General features: G+C 42.1%; 2 protein-coding genes across 3 annotated transcripts in view; one reads left to right on the forward strand and one right to left on the reverse strand.

Annotated features, from left to right (window-relative positions):
* usp9 (ubiquitin specific peptidase 9) overlaps positions 1-2,766 on the reverse strand; it is a 43,084-nt gene extending 40,318 nt beyond the window's left edge. Inside the window, 1 exon segment of the mRNA XM_071207005.1 lies at positions 2,311-2,766. The gene's annotated coding sequence lies outside the window, so the exon portion shown is untranslated.
* A 983-nt stretch (positions 2,767-3,749) lies between these two features.
* On the forward strand, positions 3,750-25,046 carry med14 (mediator complex subunit 14). 2 transcript variants are annotated; one of them, XM_034109895.2, is made up of 29 exons: positions 3,750-5,129; positions 6,115-6,141; positions 6,258-6,363; positions 6,471-6,644; positions 6,759-6,888; positions 7,025-7,153; positions 7,327-7,434; positions 8,572-8,704; positions 8,792-8,942; positions 9,041-9,152; positions 9,470-9,595; positions 9,706-9,784; positions 10,085-10,244; positions 10,387-10,578; positions 12,163-12,297; positions 12,423-12,499; positions 12,623-12,783; positions 12,877-13,023; positions 13,319-13,563; positions 13,835-14,104; positions 19,758-20,007; positions 20,720-20,842; positions 21,031-21,207; positions 21,702-21,940; positions 22,047-22,226; positions 22,410-22,517; positions 22,901-23,026; positions 23,134-23,323; positions 24,260-25,046. In XM_034109895.2, exons 1-29 carry the CDS (start codon positions 4,954-4,956, stop codon positions 24,331-24,333), a joined length of 4,305 nt encoding a protein of 1,434 aa, XP_033965786.1. In that variant the 5' UTR covers positions 3,750-4,953; the 3' UTR covers positions 24,334-25,046. The 2 variants fall into 2 exon arrangements, with proteins under 2 accessions (XP_033965786.1, XP_033965787.1); XM_034109896.2 differs by lacking the exon at positions 20,720-20,842.
* The last annotated feature ends 1,407 nt before the right edge of the window (positions 25,047-26,453 follow it).

The raw sequence follows: 26,453 nt of genomic DNA on the forward strand, positions 1-26,453 counted from the left end.
CAGCACATTCAACACCACACCTTTCAGCCTTCCTGTCATTAAAATGAACACTTTGGCTATATGCAGTTTTAGAGTCAATGTGTTTTTAAATGTATAGTGCAATTCGAAGTGGATTATATCCGTTTTCAGACTGCTAATGAAGTCAGAACCCTCTTCCAGCAATTCCTGTGATCAAGATTGATAGGGTGCAGGGCATCATAAAGAAAAAGGAACATGACTTAATGGCTTTTAGATCATATAGAACACGTTCAATAGATCCTCTATGCCGTTTAAAAAACAGAAAGCTTTGGTGAAGAAGATAATCACACTATGTATAAGGTGATATAAGATAGAACTTTAAGTTCTAAAGGACACAGGTTTATGAGTGATTATGGTCTCAATTTCATTTTCAATTAATGAATAGTTTGCCCTAAAACCTCAATAGTTATCAGGTTTATCAAATTACAATGGAAGTCATGATTGTTTGAAGCACATTATACAAACATATATAAATAATAGCTTTCAACAGTCACAGTCTGCCTTCAAATATGTGCTTTACAAGCTAACATAGGTGTACTAAAGCCTAAACATAAATCTACTTTGCGAGTAGCCATTCATTTGTCACAAGACACGAATGGTTAAATGCGTTTAACTGTTGTTACTATATGCCTTCTTTAAGGGTAGTGAAACTAGCTTATTTCCTATTTTACAGGTGGCCAGAGGCATCTGCTTCAGCATCGGATATTTGGGTTGCAGCTGTCATTACGAACAGTACATCACATTACTTCAATTACTATAAGCACAATCTGGCGACTGTGTTGGTTTCCTGAGTACATGTCATATAATAAATTGAAAGCTACTATCAGTGAAACCACTCAGAAGCCAACGATCTACTAATGGGGGGATTGGGTTAGGGCGTTCTGTTTTATCAACAGTGTCAAACAAAGTGACACACACGATAACAACCAGCCACCATTAAAATAAGCGCTAAGCTAGGTATAACTGCGGCCTTTCGCACTGAACCGGCTTCAAAACGTTAACGTTATAAAAAACATTTTATGGACGGAGAAATCGATCATGTAACAGGATGTGTGCTACCTTATAATATCTTCAATATTTACAAGCCCATGTACTTATAAAGTACAAGGGGACATTATGTAACTATTGATACAAACTAGCGCCCACAACAACCGTTAACAGCTGGTGGTTTAGTTAGTTAACGCCTGCTGCTAGCTAGCTGCGGCACTAACGTTTGGTTAGCTTGCAAGGCGATCCGCCCAGACAGCAGAGCATTGACGGCCTTGTCGACCAAAGCCCGCTGAGACACGCAGGCCTCACTATTCGACCGGGCCTGACATTAAACTTTCCCAGCAAACCTTTGCTAAATAATGCACGATCTAGCACACAGATAGTTTGATGAATAACCTTAATCGGTATCGATATACATTCACTTTCCCCGGCGTTATTGTTGACCAACCATGTTCCATGTTACGCCATTTACAATCACCATTGGTAGTGTTAGCATGCTAACGAGAAGCAATCTAGATAAACAGTTCTAGCGTTAGCTAGCAGTTAGCTTACGTTCGGGTAAATACCCGAAGGTGCATTTGGCTAACGTTCCTATTTTGACAAGCGGCTTGCTGATATGACTCGACAACTAGCTAAATAGTTATCTCCTTTATAAAATGAACCCCCCGAGATTATGTTTAACACCACTTCATAACAATTTCAGCGTTCAACTCAAGTTAAGCTAGCTGGTTGTCTTAAAAAACGTTAAATATGTTAGTGACAGGGGAGTCGTCTATTTCCTGAAATGTAGAGTGTTCTGAACCGTATCGTCTAACGCCAAGTTATAACTTGGCTAAAACAAACTGAAAATGAAATCTTGGAAGCCAAAAGGATACAAAATGTTAACATCATTGTGGTTTTGATGAATCTGCTATTAACGAAACATATAACAGATATGATTGGAGGATAATCAAATATGAACAATTTGTAAACATTAGGCGTTAGAAGGAAATGTTCTTCCTCAGTCTGTAGACAGTGACCGTTTGCGGGTAACGTTAGCTAGCGCTAGCTTGGTTTCAGTGAATGCAGCGGAGTGAGCTAATCAGACTACACGTACTGTTGACCATGAATTGCAGTTTAATCGTGTTGACATTGTCAAAGATTCAATAAGGAATAGTTAAGAGAGGTTAAACCAACAGCATCTGAATAACACAAGCCGCTAAAATGCAGTAATGTTACCTTGCATCCACCACCAGCTGACGCTAATACTAGCCAGCTAACAATCACCAGCCAGCGCACCGAGCCAGTTAGCTAACAACTCACCAGGAATTTGATATGACTTCCCCCTCTATTCACGGGCTACGTCCAGCCTTGAACGATGGTGTCGTCGTATATTACATAAACGTGGCCTATATGAGTGACAGTTTCGCAGGACCCAAAACCTGTTACTAGAAAGATCTAATTCCTACGTTTTTTCCTCTGCTTCTGGGTGTTTTTCCTGCGTCACCGGCGCGGTAACAGCCCCCTAACTCTATCTAGTCCGATTTCTGGGGCTTGTCACTTCGGTCCCAGCAGTCACTCACAACTTGAATCCGTTCAACATGGCGGAAGCGCAGTCGTACACAAATGCCGTTCAGTAAAAACAGGCCAGACGACTGTGTGAACTCCAATAGTCAGCTTTGTCTATGAGCTAGTTTGCACCACAACGGAGTGCAGCGCAGCAAACACAACACCCGCTGAATGGAAAGGGCATAAAACCTCTCTCAATTCTGATGTGTGACTCCGACTCCAGTATGGATGTACAATCCGTATTTTCATTAAAACCAAGAGAAAAAACTGAGCAAACTGACGCACTTGACTATATCGCCTCCTATCGCACGGGGTGGTCATACATGAAGATGTCATGTTTTCATAAAAGTCCAAATCAGCTCATTCAAACGTACCACAAACAGACATTTCAGCAGAGGTGGAGGAAGTACTCAGATGAGTTACTTAAGTAAAAGTAGCAATACTACAGTGTAACAAGTGAAGTAAAAGTCCTGCATTAAAATGTAGTAAAGCAAAAAAAAGTAGGCTATTTGAATAAAAAAATCACTTGTTAAAGGTAGGATTTATTTTAAGTACTTATTACAATACTGGGTAGCTTAACCTATAATTATTTATTATAATGTGTGTCGAATAATTGTTTGTATTAATAACCTAAATCTGCAAATTATCAAGTGACTACATTTGTTAAAAAAGTAGTAGTAGAGTAAAAGTACATTTGCCCACAGAATCTAGTGACGTAAAAGCATAAAGCAGTATACATACTCAAATACTCAAATAAAGTACATTTCTTACTTGAGTACATGTACTTATTTACAATACACTACTGCATTTCAGCATTTATTAGAGAGGATGTGATTGATAGAAAACTAAGAATATTGCTTTATTCCCTTTCCTAAATGGTTTGACTGTTTACCTCTGTGAAAAAATACCACCCAAGTTAGGCTTACTTCCTACATTTATTCTTAAGTCTCTGCATTTTGAAATGTTTACAGTTAATTTTCAGACAGACTAAAAATGATTTGATCAAGCAAAATCTGTTACAGTGTTCATGAGGGCATCTGAAGATTTGAGAGACAGGTACAAGTGAACGGTTGGATATAGTCTATAAAAGTATTCAAAATTCTATTTGATTGAACAATTTATAAACCACACATCAACAGACCTGGAACAATTTATAAACCACACATCAATCAACAGACCTGGAACATAACAAAGAGCTACTGGGCCATTATTAGCCCAATTTCTCCTATTGTTTGCAAATGGGGTACATTACACTTCCACATGACCCACTCAATGGCCTTTTTAGGTCAGTTGATGTTGCACTTTATTTGTTGTTCACATTGTCAAAATCCTCCCAGTTTAGGGGGTCAATGACTGCCCCTTGGTCTTGAGCCAAGGGGCAGTAGTGATTGATGGCTTGTGGTCATCCAGTGGTCCAACACATCATTAAACAAGACACCAAATTCTTAATTAATGCACAATAAATAATCTATACATTCAATCAAAAATACGAGGGATTGGACAAAGGGGTTATTAACAGGGCATTTTTTTAGACAGTGTTACAATGTTTAAGGTTACTCTATTTTCTTGCAGCTTCAGTACACACTCAGCTGGCACTTACAGGGCTAATTAAATGCATAAACAGCATTGAAGGAGGATAACACCTTTGCATCTCACTTATCTTTGATTTCAGAACATGTCTCTTGAAGACAGTTGTATACATGTTTATATTGTTTGTCAATCTTTGCTTCAACACCTTGTGTTTTATGCCTCATCTTTACAAAATGCACAATACTCCCCTACCCACGTACGTCAACAAGGTTGTGTGGGCCTTGGGAAGAATATGAGCCCTTTAACGACATGAGTCTGTAACATCACAGACTGACACACTTAATTAATTAAATACACTTGGTCGATATACAATGCACTTTCAGTTATACAGATATGAATATGATCCATGAAAGATAGTGTCACAGCAGGATATGCACTTAATTAAGTAATACACCCAAGCACTTCTCTGGCATTGTAAACCTGGCCTTAAACAAATTGTTCGGCCTGGGAACCAGTAACCCAGTGTGAGACACAATAATGAGGACACATTCATGACTCTCACTCCTCAGGGCTCCTGTCTTGGTTTTCTTTCCCACCGGACCTATGCATTGCTAAGCGTTCCCGACAGCAAAGATGGCGGCAGAGCGGCGTTGAGCCTTCTCCGTAATGAGTTACCAAATTTGGTGCATTTGTTGAGTTTCGTGCCATACAAGGAAACCAAGTCCATGCCGAGAAACTCGTCTCGGGACAGAGATGTTGTGAGATAGTGAAGAGAAATCTTTTCACAAGAAGTAAGCTACTACAGCTCGATAGTTTTCCGCTGGGTGTCCATCGCTAACAAACAGTTAGCCCTAGCGTCATTGTAAAATGGCTCCGGTGCAGATTGGGTCAGACGGGCAGCTCGTCCCACTCGGAGGTCCGGTTGTCTCGGGTCCACAGCCACCTCCACCCGGGACACCGGCCACACAGGGGGTCCGAATGAGCCTGCTCATTGAATTTCTCCTCCAGAGGACCTACCATGAAATCACCCTGCTGTCAGAACTGTAAGTAACATGTTAGCATCGTAGGCCTCAAAGCTAACTTACCGGCGGGCTAATCAGCTAACACCTGTAAACTTAGAGAACTATCTTCCTCCAGTCACTATAATAACGCCAAAAGCTAACCGACTCATCAAGATGTAATTAATAGCCCTAATGTTATGCCCTAACAAAGTGGATAGCCCACATATGTGATGGGACGTACCGGTAAACAACACCTCAGAGGTGGAAGAAGTACTCAGGTCATGTACAAATGTAGATCTACCACAGTGTAAGACCTGCAATCAAAATGTTTCTTAAGTAAAAGTTAAAAAAAACATTAGCATCAAAATCTATTTCACGTGCCAAAATTACTCATTATACAGATCGGGCCATCTCAGAATAATATGACATGTTTTGATTATAATTATTGATGCATGTGTCAAATATGTGGTAAAGGTGCAGCACATTGTAATCACGTTGTGTGCTGCAGGGTAGCTTGTGCATTTTACTCCAGGTTTAATTAAAGTATTATTTTATTCTTGATTGTATTTCACATCATTAATCTAAATCTGCAATGTAACTAGGTATTACATAGATGTAGTGGAGTAAAAGTACACGATTTACTGATTTGTAATGGGGTAACAGTGCAAAGTAGCAACACATACAAATACAAAAATTGTACTTAAGTACAGTACTTGAGTACAATTTGTAATGTTTAAATTAATTACTTTATATCACTGCAACACATAATTTGTATTAATATCCTGAAGTTATAACTAATGAATTTGATATTTAAAGTAAGTGTTTCTGTGGGGGTATATGGGAGACCCAACTGCTGTCCCAAAGACAGTTTATCTTCGCCTCCTAACTGAAAAACATTTTCATGTAATGCTATCGTGTCATACTCATACCACAAACCCACTGAGTTATGGCATGTTATAAGCTATGTTGTTGCTCTACTTTGATGACAATGTCAGTAATAAAAAGTTGTAATTTATTTTTTATTCAGGCTTCCAAGAAAAACGGACATGGAGAGGTATGTTACTTAATTTCCTCCAGAATGTCTTTATCAATTCACTCCTTTAACTACCTATTCTGTTAAGCTGTTGTGTTACACTGTGTTTAATTTCTTACCCAATGTTTCCTTCTCAGAAAAATTGAGATTGTCCAGTTTGCCAGTCGTACCAGGCAGCTATTTGTGCGTCTGCTAGCCCTGGTGAAGTGGGCAAGCAATGCAGGGAAAGTTGAGAAGTGCGCGGTATGTTAATTTGACTTCCTTTTTAGGTAGATTTTGATAATACACAACAAAGTTACTTTGTACCATCAGAACATATCAAAGCTTACTCTTGCTTCTTGTGGTAATAGATGATCTCCAGCTTCTTGGATCAGCAGACCATCTTGTTCGTAGATACAGCTGATAGGCTGGCATCGCTGGCCAGAGATGCCCTGGTACATGCTCGTTTACCCAGCTTTGCCATCCCCTTTGCCATTGATGTCCTCACCACAGGGTCGTATCCACGCTTGCCCACATGTATACGAGTAAGTCTGTTAAAACTGTGTATTAAACCATGAAAGACTACAAATGTATATGATTTGATGTTGGGATATTTCACTCTATGTATGCCTCACAATTGACTCTGTGTCCATTTGTAGGATAAGATCATTCCTCCAGACCCCATCACAAAGGTTGAGAAGCAGACCACCCTGTGTCAACTTAATCAGATTTTACGGCACCGCCTTGTCACTACAGACTTACCACCTCAGCTAGCAAACCTCACAGTTGGTAAGCAGTGTTTGTAAAGCGACTATGGATTTTTTTCTGATAGCTATTCATATACCTACATTAACAGCTTCTCTAAGGAAATGTTGTCTATTACAATATCTTATTTTTATGATTTCTTGTGTGTGTTTTTGTGTAGCTAATGGGCGTGTAAAGTTTCGAGTGGAAGGAGAGTTTGAGGCCACTTTGACAGTGATGGGAGATGACCCAGATATTCCCTGGAGGCTGCTGAAGTTGGAGATTCTTGTGGAGGACAAGGAAACTGGAGGTAAGGCTTCTCCATCTCCATTCCACACCACAGTGTACCATTGGCTTGCTGATTGACAATATACTTCATTGCTAATGGGTTTCCCTTTCCCATTTACTCTTAATTGGTTTGTCTGTCAACCCCTTCACACGCTCCTCCCACCTGTCTTCCCACCCCCTCCTCGCAATTGACAGATGGCCGAACCTTGGTCCACAGTCTGCAGGTGAACTTCATCCACGAGTTGGTCCAGGCGCGCCTGTGTGCGGATGAAAAACCTCTGCAGGACATGTACAACTGCTTGCGTATCCTTTCTTTGTCTATGCAATTTGTCTGTGGCATGCACAATCAAACTTGGCTTTAGTCCCAGTCTGATGTGAACTACTGCAGTAGGGTGTGTGTCTGTGTGTCTGTGTGTGTCTGTCTCTGGGCATATAGAGTATTGACTGGGCAAGCAGACACTTTCAGCATTTCAATGAGAAACTCGGCTGCATTCTTCTTAACAACCTTTAAAAAAACACACAACTGCTTTGAGTTATTTACAAGGGTTCTCACTACAATCACCAATTCAATTCATGTGTTTTGTAATGAATTCCTTATGGAGATGTAACATCTGTAAATTCAGTATTAGGAAATGTGTTCACTGTTTTATGAATCAGAGCTAATTGAAGTGTCTTTAGTTTTTGTGGCGATATGAAATATGAAACAATGCTTGCACAACAATGTATGATAGCTAAAACACGAGGACAAAAAAAACACGAGATTGAGTATATTATAAAATAGAAGATATAAATACAGTGAGGCATAAAATAGATTAAAAAAAAACCTTTAAATTAAACAAAGAAAAATGACAGTTAAAAACATTTTCGCATAATAAATCAAGATCCAAAGCCTTTTACAGATTTATTCTATATACAAGATGCTCCAACCTATTTATTTTCAAAAAACATCTATAACATTAGTTTAAAGTAAAAAAAACAATCATCTATCATTAGTGTTGTCAGGAACTCTTAATTGTGTCATTGACCATTCTGTTGTAAACCATATATACAGAAAGAAGAGGATCTCCTCTGATCAGAAAGTCACGGTCTTATCACGCTTCAGTCTGTGGTGAAACATAGAGAGAATCAACAGCTTGTTAGCATTCATGCTAATATCAAAGACCCTAATCAAGCATGCGAGATGAGCTCGAATGAGCTAATCACAATGCTAATCAGTACATCTCTGCTCAGCCTCCCCCCACCGACGCCAGCCGTGCAGCTCACCGTGTCAAAGAGCAGTCTGTGTCAGGCACAAATGCCCCTTTTTTCGTGTCTTGAGGATATATCTGAGTGTGTTTTGAATTTTAATAGAAGGATGTGTGTAGTAGTTTTTCTTTTTATCTCAATTCACCTAGACTTGACATTTCCCCACACTGTTTCCTTTAACTGCATTGTTTCCAGACTCCTTCTGTCTGTCACTGCAGCTAGAGGTGCTCCACTCTCAGACTATGATGCTGATCAGAGAGCGATGGGGTGACCTGGTGCAGGAGGAACGATATATGCCTGCAAAATACCTCACGCTCACTGTCTGGAAGTAAGACCTTCTACATTTCCCTGGACACTGTGTTCTTCCAAAATACCCAAATTGAATGATTCATTTTTGCCTTTTTCGTTTCATCAGCCAACAGGTTTTGGGTAGGAAAACGGGTACAGCCTCAGTACATAAAGTCAATATCAAGATTGACGAATCAGATGGATCTAAGCCATTGCAAATATCTCATGAGCCCCCTCTCCCTGCCTGTGACTCCAGATTAATGGAGAGAGCTTTGAGGGTAAGTCGGATATATGTTCTCAAAAAGGTGCAGTGTGGCTTAATGTACAATTATTTTTACAATTAAATAATGTATGCCTTTTTAACTCCTTTTTTTAGATTGACCATCTCTCAGTGGAGAAGCTTTTGATTGACAGTGTGCATGCAAGGTCCAATCAGAAGCTACAGGAACTGAAGGCCATTCTGAAGACCAGCAATCCTGGTGACAACTGTATGTATTTACTCAGTTAAACACATTTGTAGGTATATATTAAGCAAAAGAAACCAGTGTTGTCCTCAACAGCAGTTGCAGCCATGTGATATCACTGACAGCAGTTGAACGTTTGCTTTTAACCCTGACAATAAAATGTAATGGGATCATTTTCTTGGTCTTAATTATGATGAATTGCACATTCAAAATTCCCATTAGCTCATAGAGGTGTGCTCTCTCATGCATCCTCCATGTACGTTCTGTCAGTTAATGTACTGTAACTGGTTTTGAGTCATCTACAAAAGAGATGTTGAAGTTTGTTTGTTTGTTTATTTCAGCATTCATCGAGACCGCTTTACCCACACTCGTTATTCCGATACTGGAGCCCTGTGGTCGTTCAGAGTGTTTACACATTTTTGTAGACCTGCACTCTGGCGTCTTCCAACCCATGCTGTATGGATTAGGTAAGTAATAGCAAATCACAATGTTTTTGTAATATTAGTTCATAGTTCCTTTGTAATGTTTGTTATGCTCCACTCTGTGCAATAAATAACCCTGTGTGTTCTCTCTCTAGATCAGTCTATGCTGGATGACATTGAAAAGACCATTAACGATGACATGAAGCGCATCATATCTTGGCTTCAACAACTTAAGTGAGAACACCACCTCCGTTTTTAAATAGCTATAAACACCACACGTACATTCACAGCTGACAGTGTAAAGTATAGCATTGGCAGTTCGCAGTCAACGCCTGCCACTAGCTTGTCAAAATGTACTTATTGCTGTCAATAGCAACACTTGGCTAAGAAGGTGGCAAGATGGTGGTTGAGAAGGATGACAGGGATCTGAATTGCCAGAGTCTTGCACTAGTAAACAGCGGGAGCTATGATTCCGGAACTTTTTCACATCATGGATTTTATTGAGACATCAAATCTTTCTTTCTCTCTGTCAAGGTTCTGGTTGGGGGAGCAGCGTTCTCGACAGTCTGTGAAACACCTTCCCACCGTGTGCACTGATATTCTTCACCTGTCCAACTCGGCTTCTCACCCCATAGGCAACCTGTCCAAACACAGACTCTTCATTAAGCTCACACGTCTTCCGCAGTACTACATTGTGAGTTCCTGAACAAATCTATTTCTTAAAACCAAAATTCCATATTCAATATTTGAATTGACTTTTGTGTCCACCTTCTTATTCTCCATTGTTGATCCTTCCAATTTGTTCTAATTCTACTCATTCTCTTTTTTTTTTGTAGGTGGTGGACATGCATGAAGTGCCGAGCAGTCCCACAGCGTTGCAGTACAAGTACTCGTTCCTGTCCGTGTCTCAGTTGGAAGGAGATGACGGGCCCATGTGTGCACAGCTCCTGCAGCATTTTAAACCCAACCTAGAACACCTCGTCCAGGACACAACAGGGAGAGTGGTCCGACCTGGCTCTAAGAGAAAGGTAGGCAGCACTAAAGTAGAAAACATTTATCTCTGTTTGTTGACATACAGCATTTCGTATCGGTTTTAATTGATCTTGTCTTCAAGATTAAACTAGACAGTTTGAAATGTGCTGGGAAAAGTAAACGCATTCAATGTCCACCCTCCATTATTCTTGATAAGAAAATATATTTTATTTTGGGTTGCCTCAGTTGATACATATGTAGTCTGCATCACCACAATATACCACCAGTGTTTCCCCTATATACAAATAGTCGCGGCGCAGCGCCGCTGCTGAAATATACGCGCCGCTACTAGGGGGCCCCAGCCAGGTACCCAAAAAACAACAAAAAACTTTTTATTTATTTATTAAAATAATAAGTGGCGACCCTTTTTCATTTTTGATTGTTTGTTATGTGAATTTGTAGTATTTGTGTTACTGTATGTTCAATAAAGGTGTAATTTTGCTAAATCTTGAGACATTGCCACTGTATGTACTAGGCAGGGCCGATTTTTGGCCCTGCCAAAAATCACATAGGCGACATAGGCGGTCGCCTAGGGCGCCAGATCTGGGGGGCGCTGCACTGGTAGCTCTGGGAGGGGAAAAAACATTTTTGACCGTTGGCGCTCATCCTAATTTTCGGCCTTGATGTAACAACATTCATAATTAAGTAAATGTAACACCCTTTTCACCCCGGTTACACTTTTCATTTGCCCTGTACGATGGGCGCTGTAAGTGGTGAAAGTGGGGGATGTTGGCTTATCAGGCGCCATCATTGAAATCATTCCAATGTATACTACAGTATAGGACAGTAATCAAAAATATCGTTTAAAGTTGGAGAGATGCATACAAAAATATGCATAAATAAATAAATGTTAACTGGTCAAATAAGATATGAATGAACAACAAAAATAAAATAAGTTACATTTATTTGTTATTGGCTATGGTAGGTTATTGGTTATGTTCACATACTTATTTGATTATTAAAATGTAAACCGATCTTTTTCATATGGGTGTTTAGAGTTGTACCCCCTAGATCAGGTCTCTAGTAATTGTGTGCTCAAAGTGCACCAGATTGAAGCATTTTACTTTAAAATGTTAAAAAAAAACTTCCCGGGGGGCATGCCCCCGGACTCCCCGAAAGGATGTGACGTCCACCCCCCAATTCAAACATATTCATACAATACTGAATACATTTGAAGCCATGTTGACGTATATCACCTATGTCAATAAGTTTCTGTTTTTGTAGTGCATTTGTTTTTTGTAGAGATTTTTAATTTATTCTTTATATATAAAATCTCGCCTAGGGCAGCAAATTGGCTAGAACCGGCCCTGGTACTAGGCCTCAAGAGCCTTTCTTGTGCTGGCAGACACATAGAAACAAATTGGCGGGGTGCACTTCGCACGTGCACACACAAAAAAAATCTTTAGCACCGCTGCTATGACTCCATCCTAGGGGAAACACTGACCACCAAATATAAATTCAGCTTTTCCCTGTACTGGTCAGCGTCCCCTTGTGAACATGTGTACCTTTTTGTGAATGTGAGAAAAGACATTGCTAAGGAATCAATTAAACCCATTTGCTTTGTCTCTGTTGCTCCATAGGTATCTGGGGACCAGGGGGAGCCGGAGCCAAAGAAGCCTAAGCGGTCTGGAGAAATGTGTGCCTTCAACAAAGAGCTGGCTCACCTTGTAGCGATGTGCGACACCAACATGCCTTTCATTGGCCTCAAAGCAGAGGTAAGTCCCAGTGCGCAGACATTTCTAATCATTCATACCAGGCATAGATGTGTTGGAACAACATCAAGCATGGCAAAAATATGTTTGGCCGATGCTAAATGTCCTTCTGTCTGTCTCTTGAGTAGCTGTCCAACATGGAAATCCCAAACCAAGGTGTCCAAGTGGAGGGAGATGGCAGCAGTCACGCAATACGTCTAATAAAGTAATACACAGTCACAAGCATTCCTGCATGCTTTCAAACACACATGAATCACATTTATATTCACAGTATAATAAACATTGCAACAAACATTGTGATCATACAGCATATTTGTTTGTCCTGCAGGATTCCTCCCTGTAAAGGTGTAGGAGAGGAGACCAGGAAAGCTTTAGACCGCTCTCTGCTGGACTGCACCTTCAGACTGCAGGGCAGGAACAACCGAACCTGGGTGGCTGAACTGATGCTGGCCAACTGCCCTCTCAACAGCACGCACAGCAAGGAGCAAGGTACGCATCGGAAACAGATTGTTCCGGGCTCCACACTCGAAGTTTACAACACTGCCCGGTGTTTAAACAAATCCATCTGTCCCCTCTTATTAGCCTCCACGCGGCACGTGTATCTGACCTACGAAAACCCTCTGTCGGAGCCGGTGGGCGGGCGCAAGGTGGTGGAGATGTTCCTCAACGACTGGAACGCCATCAGCCAGCTCTACCAGTGTGTCCTCACCTTCTCTCGAGCACTACCAGGTACGTGCACGGTCATGTGTTAAGCAAAGATTGTAATTCATCTTAATTCAGTCGGTATGTTACTTTACATCATTTTGGTACATGTGTATGAATCTACACTGAATTAAAAAAACCCAGAGCGATCAGATTTACTTTTGTAAGTTTGAAAGATGTTGTTGAATTCTGCAGATGGTTAGAGCTAGAGTTAGTCAAGTCTTGCACTCGTCATGTCCCCCACAAGGTTGTGTCTTTGATGCTTTGCAAAAGAAACACACTGATCTAATACAGCTACACACTCTTCACTGCTTCCCTCCAGAGATGCCATCTCTTATGAGCCTGTTTTCAGAGGTGCGGCTGTACAACTACCGTAAGCTGGTGCTGTGTTACGGCACCACCAAGGGCAGCTCCGTCACCATCCAGTGGAACGCCAACAGCCAGCGGTTCCACCTCGCCCTGGGCACCGTGGGGCCGAACTCTGGCTGCTCCAACTGCCACAATATCATCCTCCATCAGCTCCAAGAGATGTTCAACAAGAGTCCTAACGTGATGCAGCTTCTGCAGGTACACAGATGTCAAACTGCATCCACAACAAATAAATGTCCACTTGTTGGATCTTGATCCAGTTATAATATCAAGAGGCCTCTAAGGTTACTCTTAAATTATTCTCTCTTCCTAAAATGTATTGTATTCTGTTTTGTTCATAATCTTAATGTGACTCAAATAATTGCAAAAAAGACGTATCCTCTATTTCTCTAATCACATACTGTTTAATTTCACTTTAGTGTTCTGTTTAATGTCCTGAGTAACATTATCTATTTATCATCTACCTCAGGTTCTCTCTGACACACAGGCCCCTCTGAACGCAATCAACAAGCTTCCAACCGTGCCCATGCTGGGCCTGACCCAGCGCACCAACACTGCCTACCAGTGCTTCTCCATCTTACCCCAGTCACCCACACACATCCGCCTGGCCTTCAGAAACATGTACTGCATTGACATCTACTGCCGCAGCCGCGGTGTGGTCGCCATCAGAGACGGAGCCTACAGTCTTTTTGACAACACTAAGATTGTAGAGGGCTTCTACCCTGCACCTGGACTCAAGGTATACAAGACTTAGAGGCATGTATGTACAGTAAATATGAAGCTTCTGCCAGCAGCTAATTAGCTTAACATAAACAGGGGAAAAGGTCATCCTGGATCTGTTAAAAAGACATGTGTACGAGCACCTAAAAAGTGTTAAAGGTCACATGTCATGGCCATTTCCACTGATCATAATTCCATTGTTGTCGTCTACTAGAATAGATTTATACTGTGCAATTTTCCAAACTCACATTGGTTTCGCATACAGCATCTCTGTAAAGTATCTGTATTCACTCTCTCCACTAAACGGCTCGCTGCAGCACTTGCCCCCCCCCCTCCCTGTGAGCCCAGTGTGCTCCGATTGGTCGGGAAAGTATGCAGATATATATTACATTGCATTTAGCTGACGCTTTTATCCAAAGCGACTTACAATAAGTGCATTCGACCAGGAAGATACAACCTTGAAGAAAACAGAATCATATAAGTACATCAGGTTTCATAGAGCTAAAACATTTCAAGTGCTACTCAACTGGCTTTAGATCCTTTATTAGTATATAATAGGGATGGGAATTTGAAAGCAAATGTATATTCGAATATTCGACCCCTCAAAAAACGGTTAATCGGTTAACCGAAATGTACATATCCTATATAAAAAAAAAAAATTGGGTAAAAAAAAATGTTTCGAAAACATTTTCAGATTTTTATTTTCTTCCCCCCAATAATTTTTAGAAACAAATACATACATGTTCAAATAACTGTAGAAACCAAGTCGAATTTGTCAAATGTATTGAACTGGTGATCACAGTTTGACAGCTATAGGCCTACAGCTTTCATGTGTGGAGGCGATTCACAATCAGCCCAGCTGTAGAGAAGACCCTCTCAGCTGGAACGGAGTTTGCGGGTATAGCAAGGTATAGCATGTATATATATTATATAAGTTTCATTTGGCATAGTTTGACCTCTACACCGCACTCACTAACCTGGTCGAAATATTTCCACACATTACTCCTTTTTGACGCCATGTCTGTTGTGTAGGACTCTTCTTAGAGTGTAAATAATTACCGGACTATGACTGGTAAAATATGTTGAATACCGGCTAAACTAAATCTCTCCAGTCAAAATGTCTATGTACTTTGCCGCCACACACGGTTGCCAAGCAGCGCTTATTGTTGTTTAGGCTGGCCACTCATGTGTCACGAGTGTTGACAGGGGGCGGGGGAGCACGCTCATGAACCTCGCAACGGCTGCGGAGCGAATTTGCGCCACATTTTGGCCACGTTTGAGTCTGCATGATCTGCGTGTAGGGAGGGGCAGCAGCCATATCATTAGCTAGAACTAGCTAGATCTGATGGATTTGAACATAAACACGAGTGAAGTATAACCGGACGCGAGAGAGAGAGATCAGCACCTGCAGCTCTGCCCGCTGTGAGGGACCGGTGAGCGGAGCAAAACACACCTTTAGACCCAACACATTTAGCTAGGGCACTGTCGTATATATATATATATATATATATATATACATTGAATTATTCAATTTGATAATATGTAATCAACTTAAGCATCACTCCCAAAAAAAATATTCATAACTCATATTCGAATACATGAATAATTATTCGAATACCTGAATAATTTCGAATATTCGATTAATCGTTCCCATCCCCATATAAGTGCTCTGTTAGCAGTTCTTTGTTAGTAATTCTATCGCTCAAAGTGGAGTCGAAAGAGATGAGTTTTCAGTCTGCGCCGGAAGATGTGCAAGCTATCTGTTGTCCTGATGTCAATGGGGAGCTCATTCCACCATTTTGGAGCCAGGATAGCAAACCCACATGTTTTTGCTGATGGGAACTTGGGTCCCCCTCGCAGCGAGGGTGCAGCGAGCTGTTTGGCTGATGCAGAGCTTAGTGCACGCGCTGGGGTGTACAGTTTAACCATGTCCTGGATGTAGGAAGGGCCAGATCCATTCGCAGCATGGTATGCAAGTACCATTGTTTTGAAGTGGATTCTAGCAATTACTGGAAGCCAGTGAAGGGAGCGGAGGGAACATTTTGGAAGGTTGAAGACCAGACGAGCCGCTGCATTCTGGATGAGCTGCAGAGGTCGGATGGCACATGCAGGTAGACCAGCCAGGAGGGAGTTGCAGTAGTCTAGACGTGAGATGACGAGAGCCTGGACTAGAAGCTGCGTCGCTTTCTGGGTCAGCTGGGGACGTATCCTCCTGATGTTGTAAAGTGTGTATCTGCAGCAGCGGGTTGTAGCAGCGATGTTTGCAGTGAAAGACAGGTTGTTATCTAGGATCACACCCAGATTCCTTGCAGTCTGAGTCGGGGAAACAATAGAGGTGCCGATGTTGATTGTTAGGTCAAGAGTGGGACAATCTTTTCCCGGAAGGAAAAGCAGTTCACTCTTGTCAAGGTTGAGCTTGAGCTGATGAGCAGACATCCACTGAGAGATGTCAGCTAGACAAGCAGAGATGCGTGCGATGACCTGGGTCTCTGAGCAGGGAAAGGACAGAATTAATTGGGTGTCGTCAGCGTAGCAGTGGTATGAAAAACCATACGGGCTAATGACAGATCCGAGCAAGTTTGTGTACAAGGAGAAGAGGAGGGGACCAAGAACAGAGCCCTGAGGGACCCCTGTAGTTAATTGACAAGGGTCGGACTCGGACCCTCTCCAAGTTACCCTGTAGGTACGGACTAGGGTTGCCAGAAACCGACCATGATCAAAATCGATTATTCGGCAGCCCTGGAGAATAATAATCGATTATTCGACCGCGCGCCCCATGGCAATGGCAGGCACTTTAGACAACAACAAAAAATAAACCACCATCATAGCCTGTATTAATAAGCAGCATTGAAATACATTCAATAAATAGCCTATTGTGTGTGCGTGCATCTCGCATCTTCAAAAAAAAGGCAATGGCAGGCACTAGAACAATAGGCCGTACAATTTCACTTTCATAGCCTAGTTAACAATCACGAATAAAATAATAATGCAGTAATCAGTCAACAAAAACAATAGCATCACTTGCTTATACATCAAATAATAAATCAAAATGGCATTATAGTCTATAAATAACAGTAGGCCTATTGTAATGAACATTCTAACAAACAGTAGCGAGTGAGTCTTTTAGGCTATAGAAATTAGGCTCCAAATAATACAAATTAAAGCTTCACTCGCAACAACAAAACGTCTTACTATTTAGTTGTTCTTGTTCAAAAAGATGAGCTGGTCAACGTGGTCAGGGTGTAGCCGAGAGCGCAGCCGGTTAAGGATTAGTCCTGCCGCCGAGAAAACCCTTTCGAGGGCACAGACGTGGCCGGCACACACAAATATGACCTCGCAAGTTGTGCCAACCTTACGTACTTCGTCTCATTTACTCCCCACCATTCGAGGGGATCCAAATGGGGAGCGATGCACATTTCATCACAGTAGTGACTTAACTCCATTTCAGGAGTTACAGGTTCCTCCGCGTGGTATTCTTCTCCAAACAATGTTATCATTGCTGACTTGTTGTCGTATCGTCGTCTCTTGGTCGCAGCAGACTCCCTCGCTGACTCAGACTCAGTCTCAGAGGAGTCCTCCTCTGTGATCTCTGGTCTGGCGTCTGCTCCTAAGGCTGAAAGCAGCTCCTTGACTCTGGCCTTGACAGCATCCCTGAGCGCATCGTTAGCAAACTTCAGATGTTTATGCCGCGGGTCAAGAAACGAAGCGATGAACGGAACGTTCTTGGCACTCTCCACTTCGTCGGGTTTCAGTTGCCGTTTCAGTAACACGGACACGGTTTGCTTGTACTCCGCAACCTTTTTAGACTCTCCTGGAGCAACAGGCAGGTGTTTGGTCAGCAAAGTTGCTGTGACAGGATAAATCATGGAGCTGGAAACCCCTGACTCTCCACACAGGGCAGTAGTAGCGCATTTCAGGGAGCGCAACACCGGCAGCATCTCTTCCATCACGATCCAGCTGTCATCGGCCAGGTCAAGGGTCCTAGCGTCTGACAGAGTTGTGACACTTCGGTCAGAAAGAACCGCAGCAACAGGCCAGCACTGCTCCAGCAGGCGATCAAACATGTCGTAGATGGAATTCCACCTTGTACGGCAGTACTGTATCAGGCGGTGAACTGGCAGTGTTTGATCAACTTGAAACAAAATCAGAATTAGCTTTGTCACATCACAGGTTTAAGTAAAAGAAAAGAAGCAAAAACGTGTTTGTATGCAAGTTCTATCATTTTTGTTACTTCCATAAAAAAGAAAAGGAAAAAGAAAGGGGGTGCAAACAAAGAAACAAACAAACCTGTTTCTGACACAGCGCCTGTGTTGCTACTGTGCTGTGGTGGAAATGTGACACAAGTCGACTGGCACCAGCGACAATATGATGGATGGCCTTCAGCTTGAATCCATCATTGATTGCAAGTTGGAGTGTATGGGCATAACATGGACTTGAATCCCAATCCAAGTACTCATTATTGGTGAGAGTGACATTGCTCGCGTTGTCATGTACACACGCAGTCACTTTCTCGGTAGCACTGCGGAGCCCCTCGGCTAAATTCTCTGCCGTGTGCCGTTTAGGCGTTGCACGGGTCTGTAGAACCGCACTCTTCATCTCCCATTCACTGTCGATGTAATGGCAGGTTATGGTAACGTACGATTCTGTTGTGAGTGCTGTCCACCCGTCGGTGGTTATCGACACCTTTGAGACAGTTGACAAGCTTCTGCGCAGATCTTCTGCCTTATCTTTGTACAGCTTTTCAATACGTGTGGTCATTGTAGTACGGCCCGGGACCCTGTACTCTGGTTCCACGCATGCCATAAGCTTAAGGAAACCCCCTCCTTCCACGAAACATGTCCTTCACTAGCATATTGGTGATTAGTGCAGTTATTTCACCTGCACGCATGTTATCACAACAACGTGGCCTTGACGTGAAGTTGGTAATGGCCGGCTGTGCTGCGTCTTTTTTTGTAACCTCTTTGGCGTGCTTCGCACTCAAATGCGAACGCATTGTGGAGGTTGAGCTGTGATAGACCAACGTCTTTTCGCAGAGCTTGCATTTAACTTCCTTTGGACTTGTAAGTTCGAAGTAGTTCCACGAGGAGGAACACTTTTACCTGCCATCTTTAGTCGCACGTGTGAGGGAGGGGGGGTGAGGGAGGGGCGGTGGGGGCGGGGTCGGTGTGTAGCGTGCTGCAGCAGCAGTCTGCTCTGCACGCAGGCTTCCTCCAAGTTTACAGTAAAACAAACTGGTGGTGTGACCAATGGCCATTTACAATTATTAATTATATTACTATTATTAGCATTAGTCTATTTTGGTTGAAACTAAGCCAGAAAAAAAAAAAAAAATAATAATAATTTTTTTTTTTTAAATCGATTTTTAAAAATAATATTCGATTATGGAGACTGTAACGAATAATCGAATAATCGCTGGCATCCCTAGTATGGACCCTCTCCAAGTAACCCTGTAGGTACGGTCTTTGAGGTATGAGGTGAGGAGGGAAAGTGCAGTGCCTGAAACTCCAAGTTTTTGGAGAGTGCAAAGGAGGATCTGATGGTTCACCGTGTCGAATGCAGCAGACAGGTCCAACAGGATGATGACGGAGGAGAGGGATGCATACTGTTTATGATTTAACAATTGACTTTTACCCAGCTGTTTACATTGTCTTTCTCTTCTTTCCCCTGTCTAGACATTCCTAAACATGTTTGTAGACAGTAATCAGGATGCTCGCAGGCGCTCTGTTAATGAAGATGACAACCCCCCCTCGCCGGTGGGTGTTGACGTGATGGACAGCCTGATGAATCAGTTGCAAGCTCAACAGCAGCCGCAAACAATGAGAGGGGTTGTGGGAGGTGTCTATCCTCCTCTCACTTCACCACCACCAAATTACCATGCTAACGTAACCCCCTCGCCATCCATGATGCCCACCCAGTCGCCAGGTACAGTAGCAGCAAGCTCGGCTCTTGTCCATGTGTGTGTGAGTGACTGATGTCTGCTTTTGTGTTTGTCATCTGAGCTTTTCATGCCCCCATACAAATGTTTGCTTTTGTTTTTGTTTTATGAACATGTCCCATTGTGGCCCTCAAACTATCTGCTGGTTTGTTGCAAGAACAAATTGTGTGAATGCAACAGAAAATGAGGAGGAGCTACCATGTGTGCCCATTTTCAATTTTGCAAAAACCATGATATCAGTTGTGCTTCTCATGCAACACACACACGCCTCACAGCCGAGAGGAAATGAAGCATGCATTTTGCCCTGCTCCTTCCATTCCTCCATCTCAGCCCGCCAGCCAGAGACTACGGCCCGCCCTGCTTTAGTGTGTGTGTGTGTGTGTGTGTGTGTGTGTGTGTGTGTGTGTGTGTGTGTGTGTGTGTGTGTGTGTGTGTGTGTGTGTGTGTGTGTGTGTGTGTGTGTGTGTGTGTGTGTGTGTGTGTGTGTGTGTGTGTGTGTGTGTGTGTGTGTGTGTGTGTGTGTGTGTGTGTGTGTGTGTGTGTGTGTGTGTGTGTGTGTGTGTGTGTGTGTGTGTGTGTGTGTGTGTGTGTGTGTGTGTGTGTGTGTGTGTGTGTGTGTGTGTGTGTGCGCAATGAGAACTTGTCAAGCTCAGAGTCTGATGAGTCCTTTGGTATGTATGTGTGTGTGTGTGTGTGCAGGGAACATCCATGCCTCTGGCTCCCCTAGTGGAGCTCTGCGGGCTCCTTCTCCTTTCGGGCCCACCCCCTCTCCGTCTTCTCTTGGCATTGCCATGGGCCAGACCAGCTTTGCCAGTCCTCACGGTAAGCAGCAGGATGGCCCTAAATTCTGGCCTGGTGGTAATTCTGGTCTTCTGGCACGGGCTGAAAATGACATCCAATGAAAAATGGGCAGTATTTAGTGGGCACACAGTGGTGTATACATTTAACAGTGTTAATTGTTGTGTATTAGTGTTATTTCGTTGCTGATGGCTGTCTCTTATTCAACCTAGGTGCTCTGGACCCCAGCTCTCCATATGCCATGGTGTCTCCCAGCCATAGGGGCCAGTGGCCAGGCTCACCCCAGGTCTCAGGGCCTTCTCCTGGGGCAAGGATCCCTGGCATGTCCCCTGGTAACCCATCGCTGCACTCGCCTATCCCCGATCCTCATTCTCCGCGAGCCGGGACCAGTAAGTAGTGCTTCTTTCAGTGTTGTCTCGCATAACCTATACATCCCAACTGATAATGGATTCATTTGACATACTATTAGTAAATCATCTTGATACTAATCCCCTTTTAGATTTTTTTTTTGATACATTTAACTAGAATTGTTCAAGAAAAATGTATCCAAAAAGGGTAAACCTTTTTGGTCAGTATACAATTGTCCCTATCCGTCATTATTTCAAAAAGAAATGACTCCTTGTTGTTTATTGAGTTGTTATAAAGGAAGGAATCTAATAAAGTACAAACGGATAAATGATTGCGACCAAGATATTTTACATTTGGTGGACAAATAATGTAACAGAACAAGGTGATCCTTTCCAAATAATTTGGCACTTCTGTATTTTGTTTTTATGGTAAAACACGCTATAGGTTAATACCTTACCATAAATAAATGAAGCACTATTGAAAATATTGAATTTTTTCTCTAAAACATCGCTTTCCCTCTGCCTCTTTGTTTTAGGTTCACAGGTTATGCCTTCCAGTATGCCTCCACCCCGCAAGCTACCTCAGCGCCCCTGGGCTGCTTCCATTCCTACCATCCTCACCCACAATGCCTTGCATGTGCTTCTGCTTCCCTCACCCACTCCCTGTCTGGTGCCCGGCCTGGCTGGTAGCTACCTCTGCTCCCCTCTTGAGCGTTTTCTGGGTTCAGTTATCATGAGACGGCACCTACAGAGGATCATCCAGCAGGAAGCCACCGTAAGAATTGCACTCATTTGGAGAGACAAGTCTTGTGTTCGTTTTTATTTGTTACACTAACTAACTGACTGTTCTAACTTCCCCTTCTCTACCAATTCTCCTCCAGTTATCTATTGTGAACTCTAATGAGCCGGGGGTGATCATGTTCAAGACGGAGGTACTCAAGTGCCGCGTGGCTCTCAACCCAAAGAACTACCAGACACTGCAGCTCAAAGTCACTCCAGAAAACGCAGGTCCCTGGACCCAGGAGGAGCTTCAGGTCCTGGAGAAGTTCTTCGAGACAAGGGTAAGCATGAGCAGCAAATGTTCTTATATGTAAGACGTAGTGGTAGTAGTTTAGTGCTTCATTTAAATCATTTAAATCATTTAAACACAATTCCGACCCGCGATGCACTACATTAAGGACACTTTGGAAGTCATGCCTGCCCTGCACTCATGTTGTTGTTATTCCATGGCTTCATCTTTCTAGGTTGCTGGTCCTCCCTTCAAATACAACACTCTAAATGCCTTCACAAAGCTGCTGGGGGCGCCCACCAACATCCTGAGAGACTGTGTGCGCATCATGAAGATGGAACTGGTGGGTAGCTGTTTCTTATTGAAGAGACATAGTAGCATGTATAGAATCATGATTGTATATGAACCTTTTCAGTTTGGGTGTATTTTGATCTATAGAGAAAACAACAACACAATTGCTACTCCATCTTTACACAGAAAGTATAAGATTTTATGAATATGCTAAATGTTAGGGCATTTGATTGTACTAGTTGTCAAATAACTGTAGAAACATTGTGACAAAGCTATAGCACAAGTACACTATATGCTCTGATGAGCCTGCCTCTATGTACTGCTCTGTAGTTAAGATCTGTACTATGTACCTACTATGTTTTGGCCTTATATAAACAAAATAAGAATTCTCTGTGTTTGAAAGGTATTATAAATATTAATATGATTTCTCTGCAGTTCCCTGACCAGGCTTCACAGCTGAAGTGGAATGTGCAGTTCTGTCTCACCATCCCTCCCAGTGCTCCCCCCATCGCCCCTCCTGGGACCATTGCTGTGGTGCTCAAATCAAAGATGCTCTTCTTTGTAAGTCTCAGCAGAGCCTCACTCTCATCTCTCCGCAACAAGCACACACCTATACTTGTGTAGCATCATTTGAAGCAACCTGACCCCGTGTCTGTTGTGCCTTCCAGTTGCAGCTGACTCAGCGTATCCCGGTGCCCCAGGAGCCCCTGAGCATCATCGTCCCCATTGTGTACGACATGGCCACGGGCCTCACTCAGCAGGCCGACATCCCCAGACAGCACAGCTCCTCGGGGGCCGCGGCCCTCATGGTCTCTAATATCCTTAAGAGGTTCAACGAACTGCACCCCGCCAGACAGGGTGAGACTTTCACACTGATGAACACTTAATAAATTACTTAACTGAATTTTTATTATCATTTTACTAAACTGAAACTAATATCAACTGAATAGTCAGTGTCATCTAAACCTGACACTAAATGTGACCTGCTCCATTGAAATCAGTCGCATTGACCCGAAGACACATTTTGAGTTGTATACACTGTTGGAAAGAGGATATTCCTAGCTTTCTAATGATATCAGGATTGTTGTTGTACTCCAAATATTAAGCGAAATATATCACATTATATAATGACTGTCACCGAGTCATCATTTTGAGAAAAAGGCCTTCAAAGTTTCCTCTTCTCTGGAATCCATCGATCTCGTTTGCGTATTTTTGCGTTTGTGTGTATTGCGTTCGTTTCCCGGGGAAAACCCTCACGAGAAACACCGGCTGTTGTTAAGCCTGCTGTGACGTTAAGTTACTCCGTTCTCCGCTTGTAATTATGCCGTCACAAGCTTCAAAGTTGTATTTATCATCTGAATTTGCCGAAACAAGTTTAATATTCTGAAAGCCAAGACTTTGTTTATTTGAAATCAGATGAAAACAAACTGTAACGGACCCTGCCGTGTTATCTATGATTACTATACGCTTACATTCATAATGTCAGCCGGAGGGAGGGGGCGCGGCGCTGCGGAAGAGCAGATTGCGAGTGAGAGGTGCCGGTCATCTTCCCTTTACAAGCTTCAAAAATGTATTTATCGTGTGATTTTGTAAATAAAAGTTTAATATTCTGAAAGCCAAGACTTTGTTTGTTTAAAATCAAACAAAACACCCGCACCCCGAAAAAATTGTTTTGTACGCAAATCCACGTTTATTTTGAAATGAGCCGTTGCGACTTCCGACTGATTTCGATAGAGCGGGTCACAAATGTCATTGCTTGTCATTAACACTCCGTATTTTCTATCTTTCTCTCAGGTGAGTGTACGATATTTGCTTCTGTTCACGAGCTGATGGCCAACCTCGCTCTACCCCCCGGCACTCGTCAGTAGAAACAAGAATAAATCAGACTACTGGAGTCAAACCGGAGTCCCGTTTGAGACCGAGGACAGGTCCAAACGGAGAGTAACAACTGTGGTCCCAAGATGTCAAAATCCAGCATGTGTCTTCTCTGCTTCAGCCATTGGACTATTGACCTTGTGTATAATTGCTGTTATGGAACATTTTAATTTGTACAGCTGTGGACCACAGTCTTTATTCTTGATAGAAGCTCACAACAAGATTAGCCATTGAGGTAAATCATGGACAAGGGGGGGGGGGGGCATTTGATGCAAAAGGATATAAATGTTATTTTTTCTCCAGATGCACTTGTAAACAAGATTATCTATTGAAATTAAGGTTGTTTACAAAAATATGTATATTATTGTAAATTTAAGTGTTATAAGGAATCAGGTGAGTTAGATTTTTGCTATAGAATTGACTTCATTCTTTTTCTTCTTTTTTTTATAACGCCAGACTGATATTATTATAGTATCAGGAGATATATTCCTTAGCGCACTATTTAAATGTTTTCTTGCCTTTACTTTGTCGAGACCTCTGCATTTTTATTTCAAACTTTCCCTTTGGATACTGTAAAACTGTGACAAACTTTATAAGCCAGTTGTATTTTATTAAGACCCATTTTGAGTCCTGGTTGAAGAATGGAGACTTCCTGTCTGACTTTGCTATTTAATAAACCAAGCCCAGAGTTGGTTTGTGCTTTGAAGATCTTCCACTGGCAAATACTTAAATATTCAGATCATTTACTCTTTGAGTCAAAGTAACAGTGATATGGCACTATTGGCAATTTTTTTTACATAGATTATCAAAACGTAAAACTGATGTAGAATTACACTTTTCACTTTAAAATACTCGATCCTCACCAAGCTTGAACTCCATCAGGTTTAAATATAAAAGCACTTTCAGCACTGCTCCATTTAAGTACATTCCACTTTTACTTCCACCTTTTTATTATATCAAACAATTGACTCATTAAATATTATCGGCAGAAAGCAAACATTGATTAGCGAATACAGGTAATATTACAGTAAAAATGCCAAATACTTCTTGGTTCCTCATTGTTAGGTTTTAAATATTCATCATGGGGGTCAAACTCAATTTCATTGCGGGTCACATGAGCATTATGGTTGCACTCAAAAGGCCGGTTGTAACTTTAAGACTATATAAATATTTAAAATAATGTATTTTACATTATTGCCTCTGCATTGGATTATTATCGGATAGGGTAATAACTTCATAATTAACTACGACTGAAAGCAGAAGTCTAGGGCAAATAATTGCAAGTCTGAGATGCATTGTGGGACATGTAGTTTATGGGCAACCTGCTAACGTAAATCGCCATGTAACCGTATAATAAACAATATATTATTATATTCTTTGCCAGCTCTTGTGGGGCCGCATGAAGTGAAGTCGCGGGCCGTATTTGGCCCCCGGGCCTTGAGTTTGACACCCCTGATCTACACTATCCCAAAAATAATAGGTGGATCAATCAATAATACAAATAACAAGTATTAGGTTCAACCTTGAGAAAGATGCTGTTGACTGAAGTATTTCCCTTTCATTATATTTGGTATTTAAAGGTCACCTATTATGCAAAATGCACTTTTTCATGTATTTTATACATAAACATGTGTGCCCTCTGTGTGAAGAGATTCTGAAAGTTTCAGGAAAAAAGATTCTCTCTTTTTGTCCTGATCCATTTATATAAAAACCTGTCTGAAAATGAGCTGATCAGATTTTGGCCACTTTATGATGTCATAACGATTTGTTGGCTTGTGTAACCATTAGCCAATAACCAACCAGGTAACCCCCCCCCCCCCCCCCCACCTTAGCACCTGCATCTCCTCCTAGAGCACCATTGTGTTCTTTTTAACCAAATATCTCGCAGAGGGGCGTGGGGAGGGGCTCCTTATTTTCATCTAAAGTAACAGACAGAATCAGCACTTTTGGAACAGGGCTGAAACAGGGGTTTCAATGCAATGCACGATCTGTTTGGTATTTGGAGCCAAAAACTTCAGGGACATATTTGTATATATCTGAGACCTATAATATATTGATACAAACAGTATGATGGGGGACCTTTAAAGTAAGTACAGTAGGCCTACTTGAGTTG

This window comes from Pseudochaenichthys georgianus, chromosome 21 (assembly GCF_902827115.2).
Source record: "Pseudochaenichthys georgianus chromosome 21, fPseGeo1.2, whole genome shotgun sequence".
NCBI classification, from domain to species: Eukaryota; Metazoa; Chordata; class Actinopteri; order Perciformes; family Channichthyidae; genus Pseudochaenichthys; species Pseudochaenichthys georgianus.

Coding starts and splice junctions, on each gene's coding strand:
- med14 (XM_034109895.2), top strand. CDS start 4,954: ATGGCTCCGGTGCAGATTGGGTCAGACGGGCAGCTCGTCCCACTCGGA. Junction 12,298..12,422: donor TCATTGGCCTCAAAGCAGAG/GTAAGTCCCAGT, acceptor TCTCTTGAGTAG/CTGTCCAACATGGAAATCCC. Junction 13,024..13,318: donor CTTCTCTCGAGCACTACCAG/GTACGTGCACGG, acceptor GCTTCCCTCCAG/AGATGCCATCTCTTATGAGC.